Source organism: Panthera tigris, chromosome D3 (assembly GCF_018350195.1).
Source record: "Panthera tigris isolate Pti1 chromosome D3, P.tigris_Pti1_mat1.1, whole genome shotgun sequence".
Taxonomy (NCBI): domain Eukaryota; kingdom Metazoa; phylum Chordata; class Mammalia; order Carnivora; family Felidae; genus Panthera; species Panthera tigris.
Window position 1 is genome coordinate 34,632,969 of NC_056671.1, and position 17,200 is coordinate 34,650,168.

Sequence of the window (17,200 nt, forward strand, 5' to 3'; positions counted from 1 at the left end):
TTGGCCAGACAGTGAGACCCAGAAACACTACAGCAGCCCTCCAGGAGCTGAGATGCATCCTTACCACCACGCCACCCACCCTTGGGAGCACGTGAGGGTTAAATCGTGACAGTGCGCTTAAGCCCACAGTGATGGAAGCCAGAGTTTACTGGGTAAAACTAGCTGGATGATCATATCCAGCGTTCCGCATTAGACAGAACAGGGGCTCAAGGTAGAAATGAAGTTATTACGGAAAAAGCAAGAGTACATTTTCATGCCCCTGACTCTTGTAGCCAGTAATGCTGATTTTTAACACTGTAATTTTTAAGGGTTACGGTATTCTATTTTGTGGTTATAATTTATTCGATTTCCTATCATAGGACATTTGCATCATTCCAAGTTTTCATTATTAATAAACGATACTGGGACAAACACTAGTGAATAAGTCTGCACTAACCAGCTAGTACATCGTGAGGTCCCTTGAGCAGTGGATGGAGAGGTCCACCCGGTGAGGAAATGGGGCCTCCTGCCTCCCTCCTATTAGGGAATCGGTGAGGGCTTCAGATGCTGCAGCCCCAGCCAACATCTCAAATTCACCTGTTAAAGACCCTGCACCTAGAACCACCCAGCTAAGCCGTTCCCAAATCCTGCCCACGGAAACTGTAAGATAACAAGTGTTTATAGTTGGGGCACCTGGGCGGCTCAGTTGGTTAAGTGTCCGACTCTTGATTTTGGCTCAGGTCACAATCTCACAGTTCGTGAGATCGAGCCCCACGTTGGGCTGCCCACTGACAGCGTGGAGCCTGCCTGGGATTCTCTCTTTCTCGCTCTCTCTCTCTGCCTCTCCCCAGTTTGCACTCTCTCTCAAAATAAATAAATAAACTTAAAAAAATAGGTGTTTATTGTTTTAAGACGCTAAGTTTTGGATGAATATGTTATGCATTAATAGGTAACGTATGTGTGTATTATATATATAATACATACATATACACATATATATGCATATATATATATATACACACACACAAACACAAGTACATATACTGAAATTAATTCCTACAAATAGAAGAACAGGATTAGTGGGTCATAGGATGTAGTCTTTTCAAATGTCTCAGATACACATTGTCAAACCACTTTGTAGAAGACTTATCGATTTATGCTCTGACCAGCATGAGAGTGCCCGTCTCCAGTACACCTGCCCATGCTTGGTATTATCCGTCTAGTGGTGTCTCAGTGAACACTGGAATAGAGGCGAGAAGGTAGCTTCACATACGTACAAGAAGCCAGCGGAACCTCATGTTGCTGCACGGTCTTAAGACTTCAGGGAAGACGCTCCTGGAGACAGATGCTCATTAAGTTAGGATGACTCCCTCCTCTTCTAACCAGCAAGCCTTGCTCTTGGGATGATGCTTGTCTGAGCAGGAAATGTTTCAAGACTACTTACAGTAGCCCCAGGCTGTACTCGGCTAAGGGTAGCCCTAGACTTTTTGCCCTCGTTCTCCAGAACCCATAAATAACCAGAGTTGTTCTGTAGAAACGTAAAAGGTGCCTCAGTGCACAACTCCTCAGACCGTGGGCTCTATTAAGTAAACCCCCAAGATGGGACACAGCAAAAGTGAGGGAGCAAAGAGAGAAGGGAATCTCCGTGTAGAACGTTACCGACACAGAAGGCCAAAATTTGGCGGCTAAATCCAGCAATCCATCGGAGTGTTCTAAAATGTTTCCCCAAATTGCCATGAATAGGCAACGACTTCCTAGTCGATGCAAAAGAAAGACTCTTCCTCCGGACAAAATTGGAACACCAGGTCTCTTGGTGATGGCGGTTTTTGTTTTGTTTCTTGTTTGATTATATTCTGAAGGCAGCTTTCCAAGCCCGCGCCTTGGGGAAACTTGAATGCTGAGAAAGTGGGGCACCACTTTCCTCCCTCTTCACACTCTGTTCCAGGTCCATCCATGAATCGAACAAAGCTTTGCCTAGAAGGCACCGGATGTACAGGTGTGCAAAAAAAAAAGTCCGCGTGTCTGGCGGGCAGGCAGGGGTAGCCGAGACAGTGGAAGGGGGGCATACGTAAGCCTCAGAAAACGTCCTGAGAACATTAAGTTGGCAATGACACTTAGGAATTCTTTCCAGCCTGTTTACAAAGTCAACCTAATCCTTCTTTGCTTCTTGTCTCCATAGCCTTTCTCTTTGAAAAAAATTAACACGGCAAAATGCACTAATAAAGCACATACCTTGAAATTACCAGACGCTATCATTTTGTCATATTGGCTTCACAGTTTTCTATCATGAAACAGATAAAAATTACTGCTAGTTTATTGCCCTTCGTTCCCTTCCCTGATTGTTTGCTTGCCTGCCTCCCCAGAGGTAAGCATGATAGAGAAATCGGTGTTTTTCCTTCTAATGCCTCCTTTACACACACACACACATTCACAAACAACATACATTATTGTTGTGTCAATTTAGATGCTTTTGTACTTTTTCAGCTTGCTTTATTGACTCATTCAGGCCACAGCTCTGTTGCTCAGGCTGTGCACTGCATAGCTCCTGAAGGTCTTTCACACAGGCCACGGTGAGAGTGGTTCCCTTGGGAGTGTGCAGTACGTAGCCCCACACTCCACATCCTGGGTTTTTTTAAATTTTTTTTAATGTTTCTATTTTATTTTTGAGAGACAGACATGTTTGTGAGTGGGGGAAGGGCAGACAGAGAGGGAGACACAGAATCCGAAGCAGGCTGTCAGCATAGAACCCGACATGGGGCTCGAACTCACGACCCGTGAGATCACGACCTGAGCCGAAGTCAGATGCTTAACCGACTGAGCCACCCAGGTGCCCCTCCACAATCCTGTTTTGAGATACATATTGATGTGTGAGAGATCTTGCATTCATTTTAATTACCCTGTAGTTTTCATCGTGTGACTGTGCCACATTTTATTACTGATTTCCTTAGGGGAAGACACTTTGCTGTTGCAAACAGCGCCAGCCAACATCCTTCTACACGTCCTCGTGTGCACAGGTACGCAAATGTCTCTGGGGAATCACCTTTCTCTATTCCGAGGTGACTGTGGTTTAAAGAAAACTACCCTGCTGGGCATTAGAAGACAAAGACAGAGCTGGTAAAACTTACAATATTTATTAGTATGAATCAGTGTTTGTTAAACTCAAAATAACAGATACAGTTGGGCGATGTTGAGGGCAATGGCTTACTATAGAATACAAGGTGGAGAGACCCTAATCGTCTGCCGCAGTGTCTTCTATATGTGAGAACTGGGTCCAGCCCAGACAGAAGCCCTTTATAAAAACACGAGAAAAAGGAACGGTCTACACGGCAGAGCACTGACACTGGATCACTGGGTCTGCTTTCAACAATGGCGGTTGAAAGAGCGCCCTAGACACCAAATGGGTCTGAATACAGCTCAGAGCCCTTTCGTTTACAAGCTGGCTTGTAATTCAGCCCGCTGTGAGCACTGCAGAGCAAGGTGGCGTCCCGCCAGAGGGGCTCAGCTTCAGCCACCGTATGCCACACTCCTTGATCTGAAAGGAAGGATTTCTGTCATCCAAACCTCCCTCAGAAAATGAATTCAGGGCTCATTGGGGGCACAGCCCTTTCGTTGGCTAGAAGTTAGTTTTAGGCCTTCAACCCTCTCTCGTCTGCAAGGTAACGTCCTATTCGGCACCCTGATGTACCATTTCAACTGTAAAATGGCAAGTCAATTATGTACCTACATAAAACGTTTGCATGACTCCAGCGCCATCGTGGGGGATCCCACGGGGAAATAACCCCCGTGAGAACCCGTGCCTACACGGTACAACACATAGGCACAAGCCAGGCCCAGCCGGTGAAATGGATTACGTGTCGGTGGTAACAAATACGAAATCATATTTACACATATACACGCCCGTGAAAGGAAAGAAAACGGAAGGAGAAAAGCAAAGTTTGGAAAATTATGTGAAGGGTTTCCATCACGTGAAACTTCTTGACGTTTTGGGCCTTTACGTAATATCACGTGGTTATAATTCAACTATCAGAACAGCCAGAACGTGATCGCGAGGCCAAAGAAAGAAAGTCAGAAAGCTTCGTTGTGGACAAAGCGCGAGCGTCTGTCTTCAGGGAAGACTCCGTGTTTGCATGAATGCTTGTGCCCGAGTGCCATGTACTCTCTTCACCAACTGCTCGGAGTACTGATTATGTATCTATTGCCATCTGACTGGCCTGAATAGTTAAGGCGGTACAGAAAGGTAAAGGAGTGGTTCACACCCTCGATGGGCTTCTGGAAGAAAACCCTGGGCTCATACGTGGGTTGCTCGCTCGCTGCATGTGATTAACATCAGCTACTTTCATGCAAGCTGCAACCGCCGAAGGCCCAGACCAAGGCTGTGAACCCCACTGGGAGGTGTTAGCACCTTAGCTGGGCCACCGGAACAGCTGTCTAGAGACAGACCCAGGTTCTCAGGGACCGCTGGATGAGGAAAGGCTCCACGACAAACCCGCGTGCCACCTGGAAAGGGGTCGTTCAATCTGCAGCCCCAGTTGTTTAACTTTCAAAAGGGGCGCGACAGTCACTCGGCTTGCAAGCAGAGTTGACGATGTGGAGAAAACTCTAAAAAGCCCAGCAGGGGCCCTGCTGAGACATCCCAGTGCCACTTGCTAGCAGTTTTTGAGGTGCCTGTCTGGGAGAGCTAAGAGGCCCTCTTGAACCAAAAGTAAGTTGCTCCAGCCTGCACATCCTAAGATGGTCACGCTACTCTTTGCCATCGGGGTGCGACAGTTGACAGTATCCGACTGACAGCGTATTCTTGAGTTAAAAACAAAACAGAACACCTCAATCTGCGATTTCCGCCTGTTTTCTTGATTGCAGTCCTCATAAATTAGTGGCAGCTTGGTCGGGGTCTCTCAGAGACTCTCGCTTTTTGTTGGCAGTGATCTCAGCACCTCTAACCTGTCTAGAGCAGGGTGGGCACAGCCATGACAGGACTCGGAAGCAGCAGCTCGCACTGGGTTACTGGGAGTTTGAGGTCTTCTGTCAGCTCACAATCTCTCTCCTGGCTTTTACATTATAGGTTTTCTACTATGCTGGGTCTTGAATGTTCCTAGCAAAAAAGGGAACCAGCCAGCCCTGTTAGCAGGCTGCCTGATTACCCCCACGCAAGGCATGGATCCAAACATCCTTTAAGAATTTCCTTCCAATATAAGCCCTAATAGGAAGCCAAGGGCTTCTTGATCCCAGATATTGATGGACGTCAGAATGGTAATAAAATTTGGATTTCCAATGGAAATAGCTTTTCTTCCTTTCCATGCCTTCTCTCCCTTTCCTTCCATCGGATTCAGGCATCTTTAACTAATTGAGCAGACAGGGCATCTAGAAGGGAAGGTTTTATGAAAGCCTACTGTCAGCTAATTAGCATTCCAGGGTTGGACCTCCGGGTAGCCGTAGCGCCCACCTGCCCAAGCCTGGCATCTTCTAGAACGCTTTCTCCAATTTTGTAATGTCGGGGGTCTAGAATCTTAAGGTGCTGGTGCTCCCTCTGGCTGGCTTTCCTGTAACCTATTAATTGATATTATTAGGGATGTGCCCTAAGATCTAGACTCGAACATCCCCTGGTTAATTTGCCCCCTAGATATGATGCCATGACATACTGTCTTAGTAAAATCATAGTCTGTGCATTAACCTTCCCTAAGAGGGTAGGCGTTTATTACTGTGGAGACGATCATACCAGACAGTCTCTGGAAAAATATTTATATCCTACATCTGTCACCGCTTACGCGGTAACTACTTAAATGATTCTTTCAAACTAGGCCTCCCACTCCCAAAATTGCGTGCGATATCTTAGATTTGGTGTGTTTATATATGACTGACGGAAAACGGGCACCAAGTAAAAGAGATGTAGACAACAGTTTCTAATGCATCTTTCTTCACTTTCATCATGGCTCAAGTCTGTAGCTTGAGTGATGGGCCAATTACACTCCATTGAAAGGTAAATTAAATTAAATTAAATTAAATTAAATGAACCTTTCAGTGAAGGCTGGTCAGGTAACAGAGGCAGTGGTACTGAAGAACTTAATGAAATGGGGCTGGGGAGCACAGGAAATCAGAATGGATCGCCACTTTGGACTCTCACACATATTAAGCCGATGTGGCTGCTGTACAAATTTAAGAATATTTGAAGGTTTTTAACAACAACAACAAAAAATCAGTTGTACTCGTGACCTAACACCTGTTCCCTCCCGTTTGCATTTCATGCACCAAAGGCCATTTTGTGGCAGTGTGGCGGATTTTTCTAGAAGCCTTTCCCAGGGACAGTTCCTGCCCCACCACTGCAGGTCTTCTAGGATGCCAAGCCAGCATCCCACTTCTTCCTATGTGGGGTGCCAAGCTGCCGAGAATGGGAGGTCGGCTCTGGCTTCTTCAAGTACTGTGGACCATGGCCCACGGGTCAGCAGCACCGCCGGCTGGCTTGCGTGGCTGGCTTCCCAAGTTTGATGGCTCCATTGTTTCCATTTTCATGGGGGTCCAAGGGTGGGATCTGGCGACCTGGAACAAAGAGGAGGCCAGGGTTGAGTTTCTTCACTCTAGTCGGCACCACATACGCATTGTGACCCTGCTTCAACACCTCCCCTTAATGTTTGGGTTGTACAGGGAGTAGAGGGGTCCAGGCTCTTTTTCCTCCCTCCCTCCTTGTTCTGCTGCATGAAGTTGGACTCCTGTTTAGGAAGTTGAGGAAAAGTAAAAGCAGCCTCCTGGGAATGTGGATTTCCCTGGATCTGGAACCCCGTGCTCCAGAGGAAGGGGCAAAGCTCCCAGCCACCTTCTCCACACCAGCAAGGGCCCACTGCTTCCTCTCCAGCCCTCCCACGGGTCTGTCCTAGCGGAATGAGCTCCTGCATGGCAGCAAGGCTTCCACAGTAACTGTGAGGGCTCATCTTTTCTGCTTCTTCAAGTAGAACCCGACTGGGAATTGTAATCTTCCTAATAATATCATGTGTTAACACCTAGCTCCCCATCCTGCATCCTGCCGTGTGCAAATAATCTTATTCTTACTTAATGTAATTTTAAGAAGTGTCCTAGAGTCTCTGCAAAGAAACACAATGTAAAGATTAAAAAGGCGATGGTGGAGGTTGGGGAGGTGGTAGCTAAAGGGTATGTGGTTTCTTTTTGGGATGATAAAGATATTCTCTTTTTTTAATGTTTAATTATTTTTGAGAGAGAGAGTGCGCAAGCTCACGCGTGAGTGGAGGAGGGGCGAGGGGGCAGGGACAGAGGATCTGAAGTAGGGCTCCACCCTGACAATGGACAGCCCAACGCAGGGCTCGAAATCAAGAACCAAACCTCGAGATCCTCACCTGAGCAGAAGTCAGCCGTTTAACCGACTGAGCCACTCAGGCCCCCCGAGATGATAAAGATGTTCCAAAACTGACTGTGTTCTTAGATGAACATCTCTGTGAATATGCTAAAAACTACTGAATTGTACACTTCGAACTGATGAAATGTATAGTATGTGAGTTTTAGGTCAATAAAGCGGCCTTTACAAAAGGCGACGGGATCTGGAAATAATATTTGTTTAGAACCTCGCAGTTTGCAAAGATGTTCGCAGACACTGTCTTCACTTAATCCTGGGAGGTCGGCGTGATGGCTGTTAGTCTCATTGTTTTACCAAGCCTCAGACATCTCAGGTTACATGCTGAAAGGCACATCCACAGTAAGTGGCACGTGTGGCTCTTTAATTATAACCTACATCTTGATTTTCTGATGGGTCCCGAAGCCTGTGTCCTTCTAACTGCCCCGCGTTAGCCCTCTGTGCTACATTCCCATGCCCCATAAAAAGTAAAGGTTGTTCAGATGAGCTCATCAGTATATCAGTTCCCTAAATAATCAGGGATTAGAAATGGAAGGGAAATCAGTTCCAAAGACAAAGTCCTTCAGTGCCAGTGGATGTTACCTGCGGACTATAAAGAGTCAAATTGCCTGGAAGAGGCAGAGTCGATGACAAAGATATTGATGTATTGCGCAGATCGGGTGATATGGCCACTCATCAAAGCCCAAGCAGAGAGGTTAAGGTCATTGGCAGTTGGCCCAAATCCGAAATCAATGGTAGAACTCTTCATCTCACTATGAAGCGGATGAGAAGATTCCAATAACTTCTGAAGCTACTACTCCAGTCAGTTCCCGGACAGCCGACCAAACTATGCAGAGCTATTGCACACCGGTCTCCAAACAGCTCAGTCCTGATCCAGAAGCAACTGAGAATGTCAGTATGTACTCTTCTCCTTTGGACATGCTGTGGTGTTTTTTTGTTTTTTTGTTTTTTTAATTAGTCATAATTAAAAGGAAGTAAACAAAATGCTCCTTCTAGTTTGTCAATCTTAAGCGATAGACGGGAAAGTTCCCAACGACTGCCCATAGCCTGATTTGTTTAGGTCAGATCTTGCCAATCAAGCGTTACTTCCTCCCCAAGAGGAAGCGCTGTGTTTGGGAGGAATGATGGTGCCCAGTTATATCATTATTTAAATGTGTAAGATTTCAGGTGCCTCCTGGATGTGTTCGGTGCTGCAACAGGGGCTTTTGCTTTTGCATCTGGAACACTTGGGGCCAAGATTATAACTCTGATTGGTGGAAGCCGTTGCCCTAGTTAACTAAGACAAGTACCGTTCACTGATTACTATTTTTGACAATATCAGAATCAACATCCTATGCCAACATCAACTTCATGTTATTCTTCGGTTGTTAACTCTAAAGTCAGCAAAGTAGAATTACCCTATTAGCCCTCTCATCTTTGACTTTTTCCACATGCCTCATGCTGTAAGTTTTCGTAAGGTTTTTCCTATGAAATGCACCCCAAATACAAAAGAAGCTTATGCATACAATACACATTGAAGTCACAAAGGTAGAGTGAAAATCTAGAGACAAAGGGCATATGGAAGGCACAATGGGAATGAATGTCCGGGCAACCCATCCCCATCTGCCTTGCTCTGTCCTTCCTTCTCCCTCTTTCCTGCCTCCCACTTCTCTCCTCCACGGGCAGTAACCAAGACAACGTTTAGACCACAAGGTTCAGGAGACCCACATCATGCCTCAAGCAGACTCCTTTGTTTTAAACTGTTAGCAGTGTTTTCGAATCAGTTGTTCAGCCTGGCTTCGTAGAGGCACCGGGTCCCATTTATCTTCAGAATATGCAAAATCTCACTGATTGGAACAAAGTATTTCTCAAAGACAGAGTTAGACTTCGTTTTTCTCCTCTGATAAAAAGAGTGCTGAGATCTGAGAGGTGGTGTCGCAGTTACGTGAACTTGGACAAGCTAGTAAGTGTTTTCAAGACTTCCTTTCCTCGCCTATAAAAAGAATGTGAGACAGTAACTTGACAGCTGCTGTCCATATCCCTCCATGGCCACTACCAATGTGGGAGGAACTAACGGCAATAAATGGGGTCTGGGTGCCCCTCGGGTGGAGTCTGCATGGGGAGCAGGGCTCAGGTACTAGGAGCGGGACCCGTCCTGCTCTCCTACAAAACACAACCTGGGACGGGGCCACCCATCCCCGCTTCAAACAGTGAGAAGAAAGGAAATGCTTCCATTTTAGGGCAGAGGTTGAGGAAAGCTGAGTCATAACGACGAGGCAAGCACCTTAAAAAGAGAAGGAAGCCAACAGTGCTGTGAAAACACAAGAGCTCCGATCTTGTGATCTGAGTTATTTGGAACTTACTGAAAGGTGAAATGCACTTAGACAAAGGAATGGCTCTGGAAAACGGCCAAGTAATTTTGTACCAAGGTGATCACACAACTGAATCGGTATTAATTACATGGGCATAGAATAGGACAAATATATTAAAGACACAAACATCTGAAAAGGCTCTGAGCATCATCCTCCGTGGGTTTCCACTCTTACAAAATGTCCTTTGAGTACACGATCTCCGTAATGGGTCATCCTTGAGCAGAAATCCCAGGCCAGGGTATTTATTTTAACAAGGTTCAGATTGTGTAAGATTCTGCTTGGGAAAAGTTCAAGGGCCGTTTCTTTGTTTTGTTTTGTTTTTTGTTTTTTTTTGAAATTCAGTTTTCCTGAAAGTTGGCAGCCCAGAGGAAAAACAGGTTTTATAAACGGTTCCTCAGGAATGCGATACGTGAAAAAACAAATTGCAAGCCTATAAATGTGATCATGGCTCTGGACTGGGGACCATAAACGCTTTCACACACAACAAAAATAAAACAGCATGCTTGGCTACAGCTGTCCTTCCTCCTTGGGTGCAGGACGGGCCATTCCCTGCGTAAGCCTGGAGGCCTCCCCGGTTAATTCTGCTGTTCACATTCTTCTCCCCTTTCATCGAAGTTCAGGATTTACTTGGCTCGGCCATTTTCTGTTGAGTGTTAGAGGTGCTGCCATAATTGCTCTCTAACTTCCATTTCCTGATCCTGATTTTCAGAATCATCCTGATTAGTAAACTGACCAATAGGACTTGAAAGTAGTTAGCCTTGATAATGGCCTTCAAGCCTCTCCATTTAGAGAGGGGCATCTCTATGGAACACTGCCCTTACAATGGGGACAGGGGGGACACTCATGCCACTTGAGTCGTTCAAAACTGCCCTTTAACTGCTGTAAAGAAGATAATCTTGGAATTACTAGATGACCTTGACTGTTAGAGTCTAGACCCAAGAAATGAGCTAACATTCTATATAGGATCAGAATGACTCAGGAGACACAGAGTGAGTTTCGCCAGGAGGCTTGCAGGAAGTCCAGGTCAAAGATAAGGACAGCCTTGACCTTGGTGACATTAAGAGAAGTAGAGGAGCACCTGGATGGCTTAGTTGGAGGCGTGTGGGACTCTCGATCCCAGGGTTGTGAGTTCAAGCCCTACATTGCGGGTAGAGATTAAAGATCAATAAATAAATAAATATTAGAAAGAGAAGTAGGAAACAAGGATGGACGGGACTGCAGGAAGATACTTGGGAGGATGTGACAATTGACTGGAAGTAGGGTGACGAGATGGATAGAGAAAAGCAAAGATAGGGGCCCCTGGGTGGTTCAGTAGGTTAAGCTGTGCTGACAGCTCAGAGCCTGGAGCCTGCTTTGGATTCTGTGTGTCTCTCTCTCTCTGTCTCTCTCCCTCTGTCCCTCCTCCGCTCTGTCTCTCTCTCTCAAAAAATAAATAAACATTAAAACAAAAAAAAAAAAAGAGAAAAGCAAAGATAAATGTCTAGGTTGCTGAAGGAATGGTGACATTCACAGAAAGGGAAGAGGGGGAGGTCACCACTGGCTGTTAGACCAAGATGCCAGATAGCTTCAAAACGGGGAGGCCTAAGTTACTCGAAAATCATTAGACTTCCTTACCATTCAAGGACATCTTTTCCTTTTATTTTTCTTTTGAAATTAATAGACTCCATTGATTGAATAGTTTTAGGTTTACAGAAAAAGTTGAGCATATCGTACAGAAAGCTCCTAAGACTCCTCCCCCTCATTCCCAACTTTCCCCCTTTTAACGACTTGCACAACTGGGGAACATTTATTATGAGTGACGAACCACCATTGATTATTACAAACTAAAGTCCACAGGATACATTAGGGCTCATCTGGGGCTCATTTTATCAACATCCTCTGGGTTTTGATAAATGCATAATGGTAGACATTCACCGTGACACATAGAATAGTTTCACTGCCCTAAAAATCCTCTGTGCTCCACTATTCATCCCTCCCGCCTTCCCTCCGTGAGCCTGTGGTGACCACTGATCTTTCTACTGTCCCTATAGGTTTGCCTTTTCCAGAATGTCACATAGTTGGAATCCTATAGTATGTAGCCTTTTCTGATTGGCTTCTTATCACTTAGTAAGACGCATTTATTCATGCACATCTTTCTACGGCCTGATAGCTCATTTCTTATTACTGAAGGATTATTCCATTGAATAGGATACGTCCCCTCAATTTTTTATTTTAACACTTAGAACATGACACAAAAACACAAGCCACAAGGGGTGCCTGGGTGGCCCAGTCAGTTAAACATCCAACTCTTGACTTTGGCTCAGGTTGTGATCTCACAGTTTGTGAGTTTGAGCCCCACATCTGGTTCTGTGCTGACAGGGCAGAGTGTGCTTGGGATTCTCTGTCTCTCTCTCTCTCTCTCTCTCTCTCTCTACCCTTCCCCTGTGTGCATGCTCTCTCAATCTCAAAATAAATAAGTAAATAAACAAACTTAAAAAAAAAAAACCACCACAAGCCACAAGGGAAAAATCTAACAAATCAGACTTCATCAAAATTAAAAACTTCTGCTCTTCCAAAGACATTGTCAAGAAAATGAAAAGGTAAGCCACAATCTGAGAGACGATATTTGAAAAAGCAAATATCTGATAACACGTATCCAAAATATACAAATAATCTTTAAAACTCAACAATAAGAGGGGTGCCTGGGTGGCTCAGTTGGTTGAGTGTCCAACTTCAGCTCAGGTCATGATCTTACGGCTTGTGAGTTCAAGCCCCGCGTCGGGCTCTGTGCTGACAGCTCGGAGCCTGGAGCCTGCTCTGGATTCTGTGTCTCCTTCTCTCTCTGCCCCTCCCCCACTTGTGCTCTGTCTCTCTCTGTCTCTCAAAAATAAGTAAATGTAAAAAAAAAAATCTAAAAAAAATTAAAAACAACCCTCAACAATAAGAAAGCAAACAACTCAATACAAAACAGGCAAAATTTAAACCAACACTTCTCCAAAGAAGACACAAGGATTGCAAATAAGCACATAAGAAAGCACTCAACGTTGTTAGTCATTAAGAAGATGGACATTGAAAACACAAGGAGAGGGGCGCCTGGGTGGCTCAGTTGGTTGAGCGTCTGACTTAGGCTCAGGTCATGATCTCGCAGTTTGTGAGTTCAAGCCCCACATCGGGCTCTGTGCTGACAGCTCAGAGCCTGGAGCCGGCTCCGGATTCCGTGTCTCCCTCTTTCTCTCTGCCCCTCCCCGTGCGCGTGCATGCATGCTCTCTCTCGCTCTCAAAAATAAATAAATAAACTTAAAAAAAACAAACAACGACAAAAAGAAATTGCATGATTCCCTCACGGAGAGGCGATCTCTTGCGCAAGAGGCTTAAAATACATAGCAACCGATCACTCTGTGTAAAATTTATTTGCATCCTGATCCAGACAAACTGTAAAATGCAAACAAAGAAACCATTTAGGGCAAACATGAGCCATATTTGGCAATATTAATATGATAACGGTATTATGATTACTAATGTAATAATGAAATTGTTATGTAAAAAAAGTTACATTCTGAAAATATTTACAGGTGAAATCTGGAATTTCCTTCAAAATAATTCAGGTGGAGGAGAGTGAGGGGGAATGTGGGGGTAGAGATGAAATCAGCTTGGTTATGAGTGCATGTTGGTTCACTATGGCATTTGGTTTACTGATGTATATTTAACAAATTTTCCAAAATAAAGCCTGATTTAAAAACAATTTTTTTTAACATTTTTATTTATTTTTGAGAGATCAACAGAGCACGAGTAGGGGAGGGGCAGAGAGAGAGGGAGACACAGAATCCGATGCAGGCTCCAGGCTCTGAGCTGTCAGCACAGACCCCAAATTCAGGGCTCGAATCCACCAACCATGAGATCATGAGATCACAACTTGAGCCGAAGTCAGACTTACTTAACCAACTGAGCCACCCAGGTGCCCCAAAAGCGAAAGAGAGAGAGAGAGAGAGAGAGAGAGAGAGAGAGAAAGAGCACATGAGCAGAGGAGGGGCAGGAAGAGGGGGGGAAGAGAGAGAGAGAGAGAGAGAGAGAGAGAGAGAACACAAAGCAGGCTCCACACGGTCAGCACAGAGCTGGAACCCACAAACTGGGAGATCATGACCTAAGTGGAAACCAAGAGCCAGCCGCTTAACCAACTGAGCCACCCAGGTGCCCCAAGTCTGATTTTATTTTTGTTTTTGTTCCTGTTCCCTGGAATCTCACCACCATGAAACAACCACTATTCACATTTTAAGCCTACGTATGTATCCCTCCACCTGTTGCCCAGAATACATTGTTTACTTACTATATACACTACATGGTTCAGACTTTATAAAATCAAGATATTATACAAACCAGTCTGTAACTTCTGTTTCACATTCAGCAATTTATCTTTTCATGTCAGGAATACAGATATACATCATCATCTTAAATCACTAATTTATACTGGTGAATCGTGGTTGGTTTGTTGTTTTTTTTTTAAACGATTTCTTGCTTTTCACCATTATGAAGAATGTTATCCTAAACTGCCATAGGCAATGAGCAGTGAGGCGGACTAGAAGTTGCAGGCATGGTTCCGGAGGCCCTGTCAGCCTTCTAACACCGGCTGCTTGCTTCGTAGCTCTGTGACCTACAGCAGGTTACAGACCTCTCCAAGCCTTAATGTCCACGTGTGTAAAACAGGGATGGCAACAGCGCCTGTTCCACAGGACAAATGGTGTACTGATGAGTTAACATACATGTAAGCAATTACAACAATGGGACAGAATGCGAACTTGCTGGGTGTTAGACATTACTGCTACATTTTGCACCCCTGATCAGTGTCTGCTTCAGAATCATCAGGATAAAAGATAACACATGTTCAGGGCTTCTGATACCCCCGTGTGTCCATATTCTGAAAACTACATTATTTCACAGACATCCCCTATTATTGCAGTCCCTAAATTAACTTTTTGGATGTAAGAAAGTAGACAGGAGATGTAGGTCTTTGTCCTTTCCTGCGACTTAATGGCCAAAGTTACCTTCATTGGACAGCTTGCTACACTACTATGAAATTTGCAAATGCTTTGTTTTGTTTTTAAATTTCTTTCTCCTGCTCCAAACAAAAAGTAACTACTGGAGAATTTCAAAAATCCAGAGCACTTAAAATAGCTAACACTCTGTGCAAAGAATGATCACAGAACAAAACCTGATCACTGCCCACAAGTCTTAACTTCCTGCCTGTCGAATGAACACTCTATTCTGATTTCTCCAAACCAATATGCTTGTACCTCTAATTATATTCGCTTGTAAAAATATTTCTCACCTCGTTCTCAATCTGCTAACCAACCAACAAAAAACTAGTTTGATGTCCACAATGTCTCCAGATGTGATTTTCAGAAGAAAGCCTTGTGTTCTCTTGTCCATTCAAATTAACCAGAACAAAAGCACAGCTGTCTGGCCGAGGTCCCACCCCCAAACAGACTTTTTTCTGGTGAGCCTGCAGCCCCACCTCTTTTTGCCCTCAGGGAGAGTTAAAAACAACACCACCAACAACAAAATGGTATTGGAGTTGAAATGATTAAAATCCACAAACCAAAACTTGTGTTTCTCACACTCCAGAATCCAGTCGGCCAAGCTCGCAACAGATGCAGCCCCAAGAGAACCTGCTCATTGGCTGGCCGTCCTCATTCCAGGATCGGGGACCCAGGGAGCACGGAGCACACGGCTCTCTCCCTCGGCCCCCCAGCCTGGCCTGTTCCCGGTGTTACTGGCTCCACTTCTGAAAGATTTTTGAAATTCACGTCCACGCCCCTCCGGGTCCCAGCCTCCTCTCACCGGCGTGACTGCAGCGGCACCCTAATCGGGGAGCCGTTTCCAACCTTCCTCCCCCTGTCCACTCCCCAAGGGTGATCGTTCAGCGTGTACTGGGTATGCCACACCCCCCTTAAAATCCTCTCGAGCCTTCCAGAGTATCACCTCCTTCTTCCCAATGCAACGCCCGAGCAAGGACCTGGCTCCGTCTCCACGCTCCCCACCCGGGGGTGCCGGAGCTCGCCACCTGCCGTCCTGCGGCCTCCTTTCTGCTAAATGCAGCCCACCGCTTCCGGCCTCAGGAACTCAGCTCACGGTGCTCACTCGACCTGAGGCTCCTCCTGAGCTCTTTGCCCAAGTGGACTCTCCCCATTTTCCAGGTCCAGCTTCAAATCATTTCCCTGGGAAGATCTCCCCCACCGAACTCAAGTCCCCACCTGCCACTATTCCTGCAATCCTTGTTCTTTTGCTTCAAAGCATTTATTACAACGTGTCGTCATATACCCATTTGGCTCTCTGCCGACAGGCTGTCTCCCTACTTGACGGCCAGTTTGTTTTGTTGACTGTGGTGTCCCTGGCGTCTGGCAAGGCACCTGACCCACAGAAGAATCCAAGATCTATTTGTCGAATAAATGAATGAAGACATAGCTCGGCCTCTCCAACCGGCTGGTGTCATCCAACCTTAAGTTCCCGTAGAAGACTGACTGTGTTTCACTTGATCTGGTGACCACGCTGAATTACTACCTCCGGGAACATCATGAGGCGGGGAGGAAGATCCAAATTCAAAAAACCGAATTTGGCACCATCCTGTCTACGCGTCTTAGCTTCATGGGGAACACGACACAGCAAGACCTGCTCGCGGAGAACTTGCACGAGGGGCACACCACGTTCTTTTAACGAGCTCACTGAATTTAACCACTTAAAAGTGTTCAAGTGTCAGAACGACGGGGGAAACCGGAGGTAACCTCGGGAGCCACCCACGAGAGTTGGGGCAGGTGAAGACTTTGTGAAGGAAAAAGACATGAACTGGACCTTCGAGGAATTAAGGTTTGCAGGAAGGAGAAGAGAAGCATCGCATTGATGGCCCGAGACAGCTAGTGGATGGAAGAGGGGATCAAGGCAAGGCCCGGAGCTCCGGACCCTGCCTTTCAGGATTACAGAGTCAGGCAGAGAGTAGTTGGCCAGAAGAGTTGGGTTTTCATTTGTAACACCGTAATGAGTAAACGGCAACAAGAATATTCTTTGTGCTTTCACACACCAACCGGAACACTCAAAGGTGCCACAATTTTCTCGGCCAAGAAGAATTATGTCTTAACTCAAAGAGGAAAACTGATGTTCAAATTAAAGGCATGAGACCTCAAGAAAGGAACAGAAACAGCTCTGGGGAGAAATGCATGGAAGGGAACGAGCCATATGCAGTGGGGCAAAGGAGATCCAAAAATGTCATCGAGGAGAGGGTCCCTGGAGGAATGCCAGTCAGAGCACAGTGTGGGGACAGACCGTGTGCCCATCCCGCCCCGCCCCCCCAAATAAAACAGGGCAGCACCTTTACAGGGTCCTTTATAGGGTAGCTTTAGCCTTTGAAAACAGATAATGTTTCGTGAAACAATTTCCTGTTAGTAAATACATTAACTCCTGCTCAGAAAACTCAGTGGTCTCCTTTCTGCTTTATGAACACCCTGGGAATACAGAAGAGGAACGTTGGTCTCTTCACCCAAGTCGATAC

General features: G+C 45.6%; 1 protein-coding gene across 1 annotated transcript in view; it reads right to left on the reverse strand.

Annotated features, from left to right (window-relative positions):
• Window positions 1-3,094: 3,094 nt before the first annotated feature.
• RAB31 (RAB31, member RAS oncogene family) overlaps window positions 3,095-17,200 on the reverse strand; it is a 129,063-nt gene continuing 114,957 nt past the window's right edge. Inside the window, exon 7 of the mRNA XM_042962336.1 lies at window positions 3,095-6,510. Coding sequence (XP_042818270.1) covers window positions 6,413-6,510 — 98 coding nt within the window. The 3' untranslated portion in view covers window positions 3,095-6,412. The remainder of the gene's footprint in view (window positions 6,511-17,200) is intronic.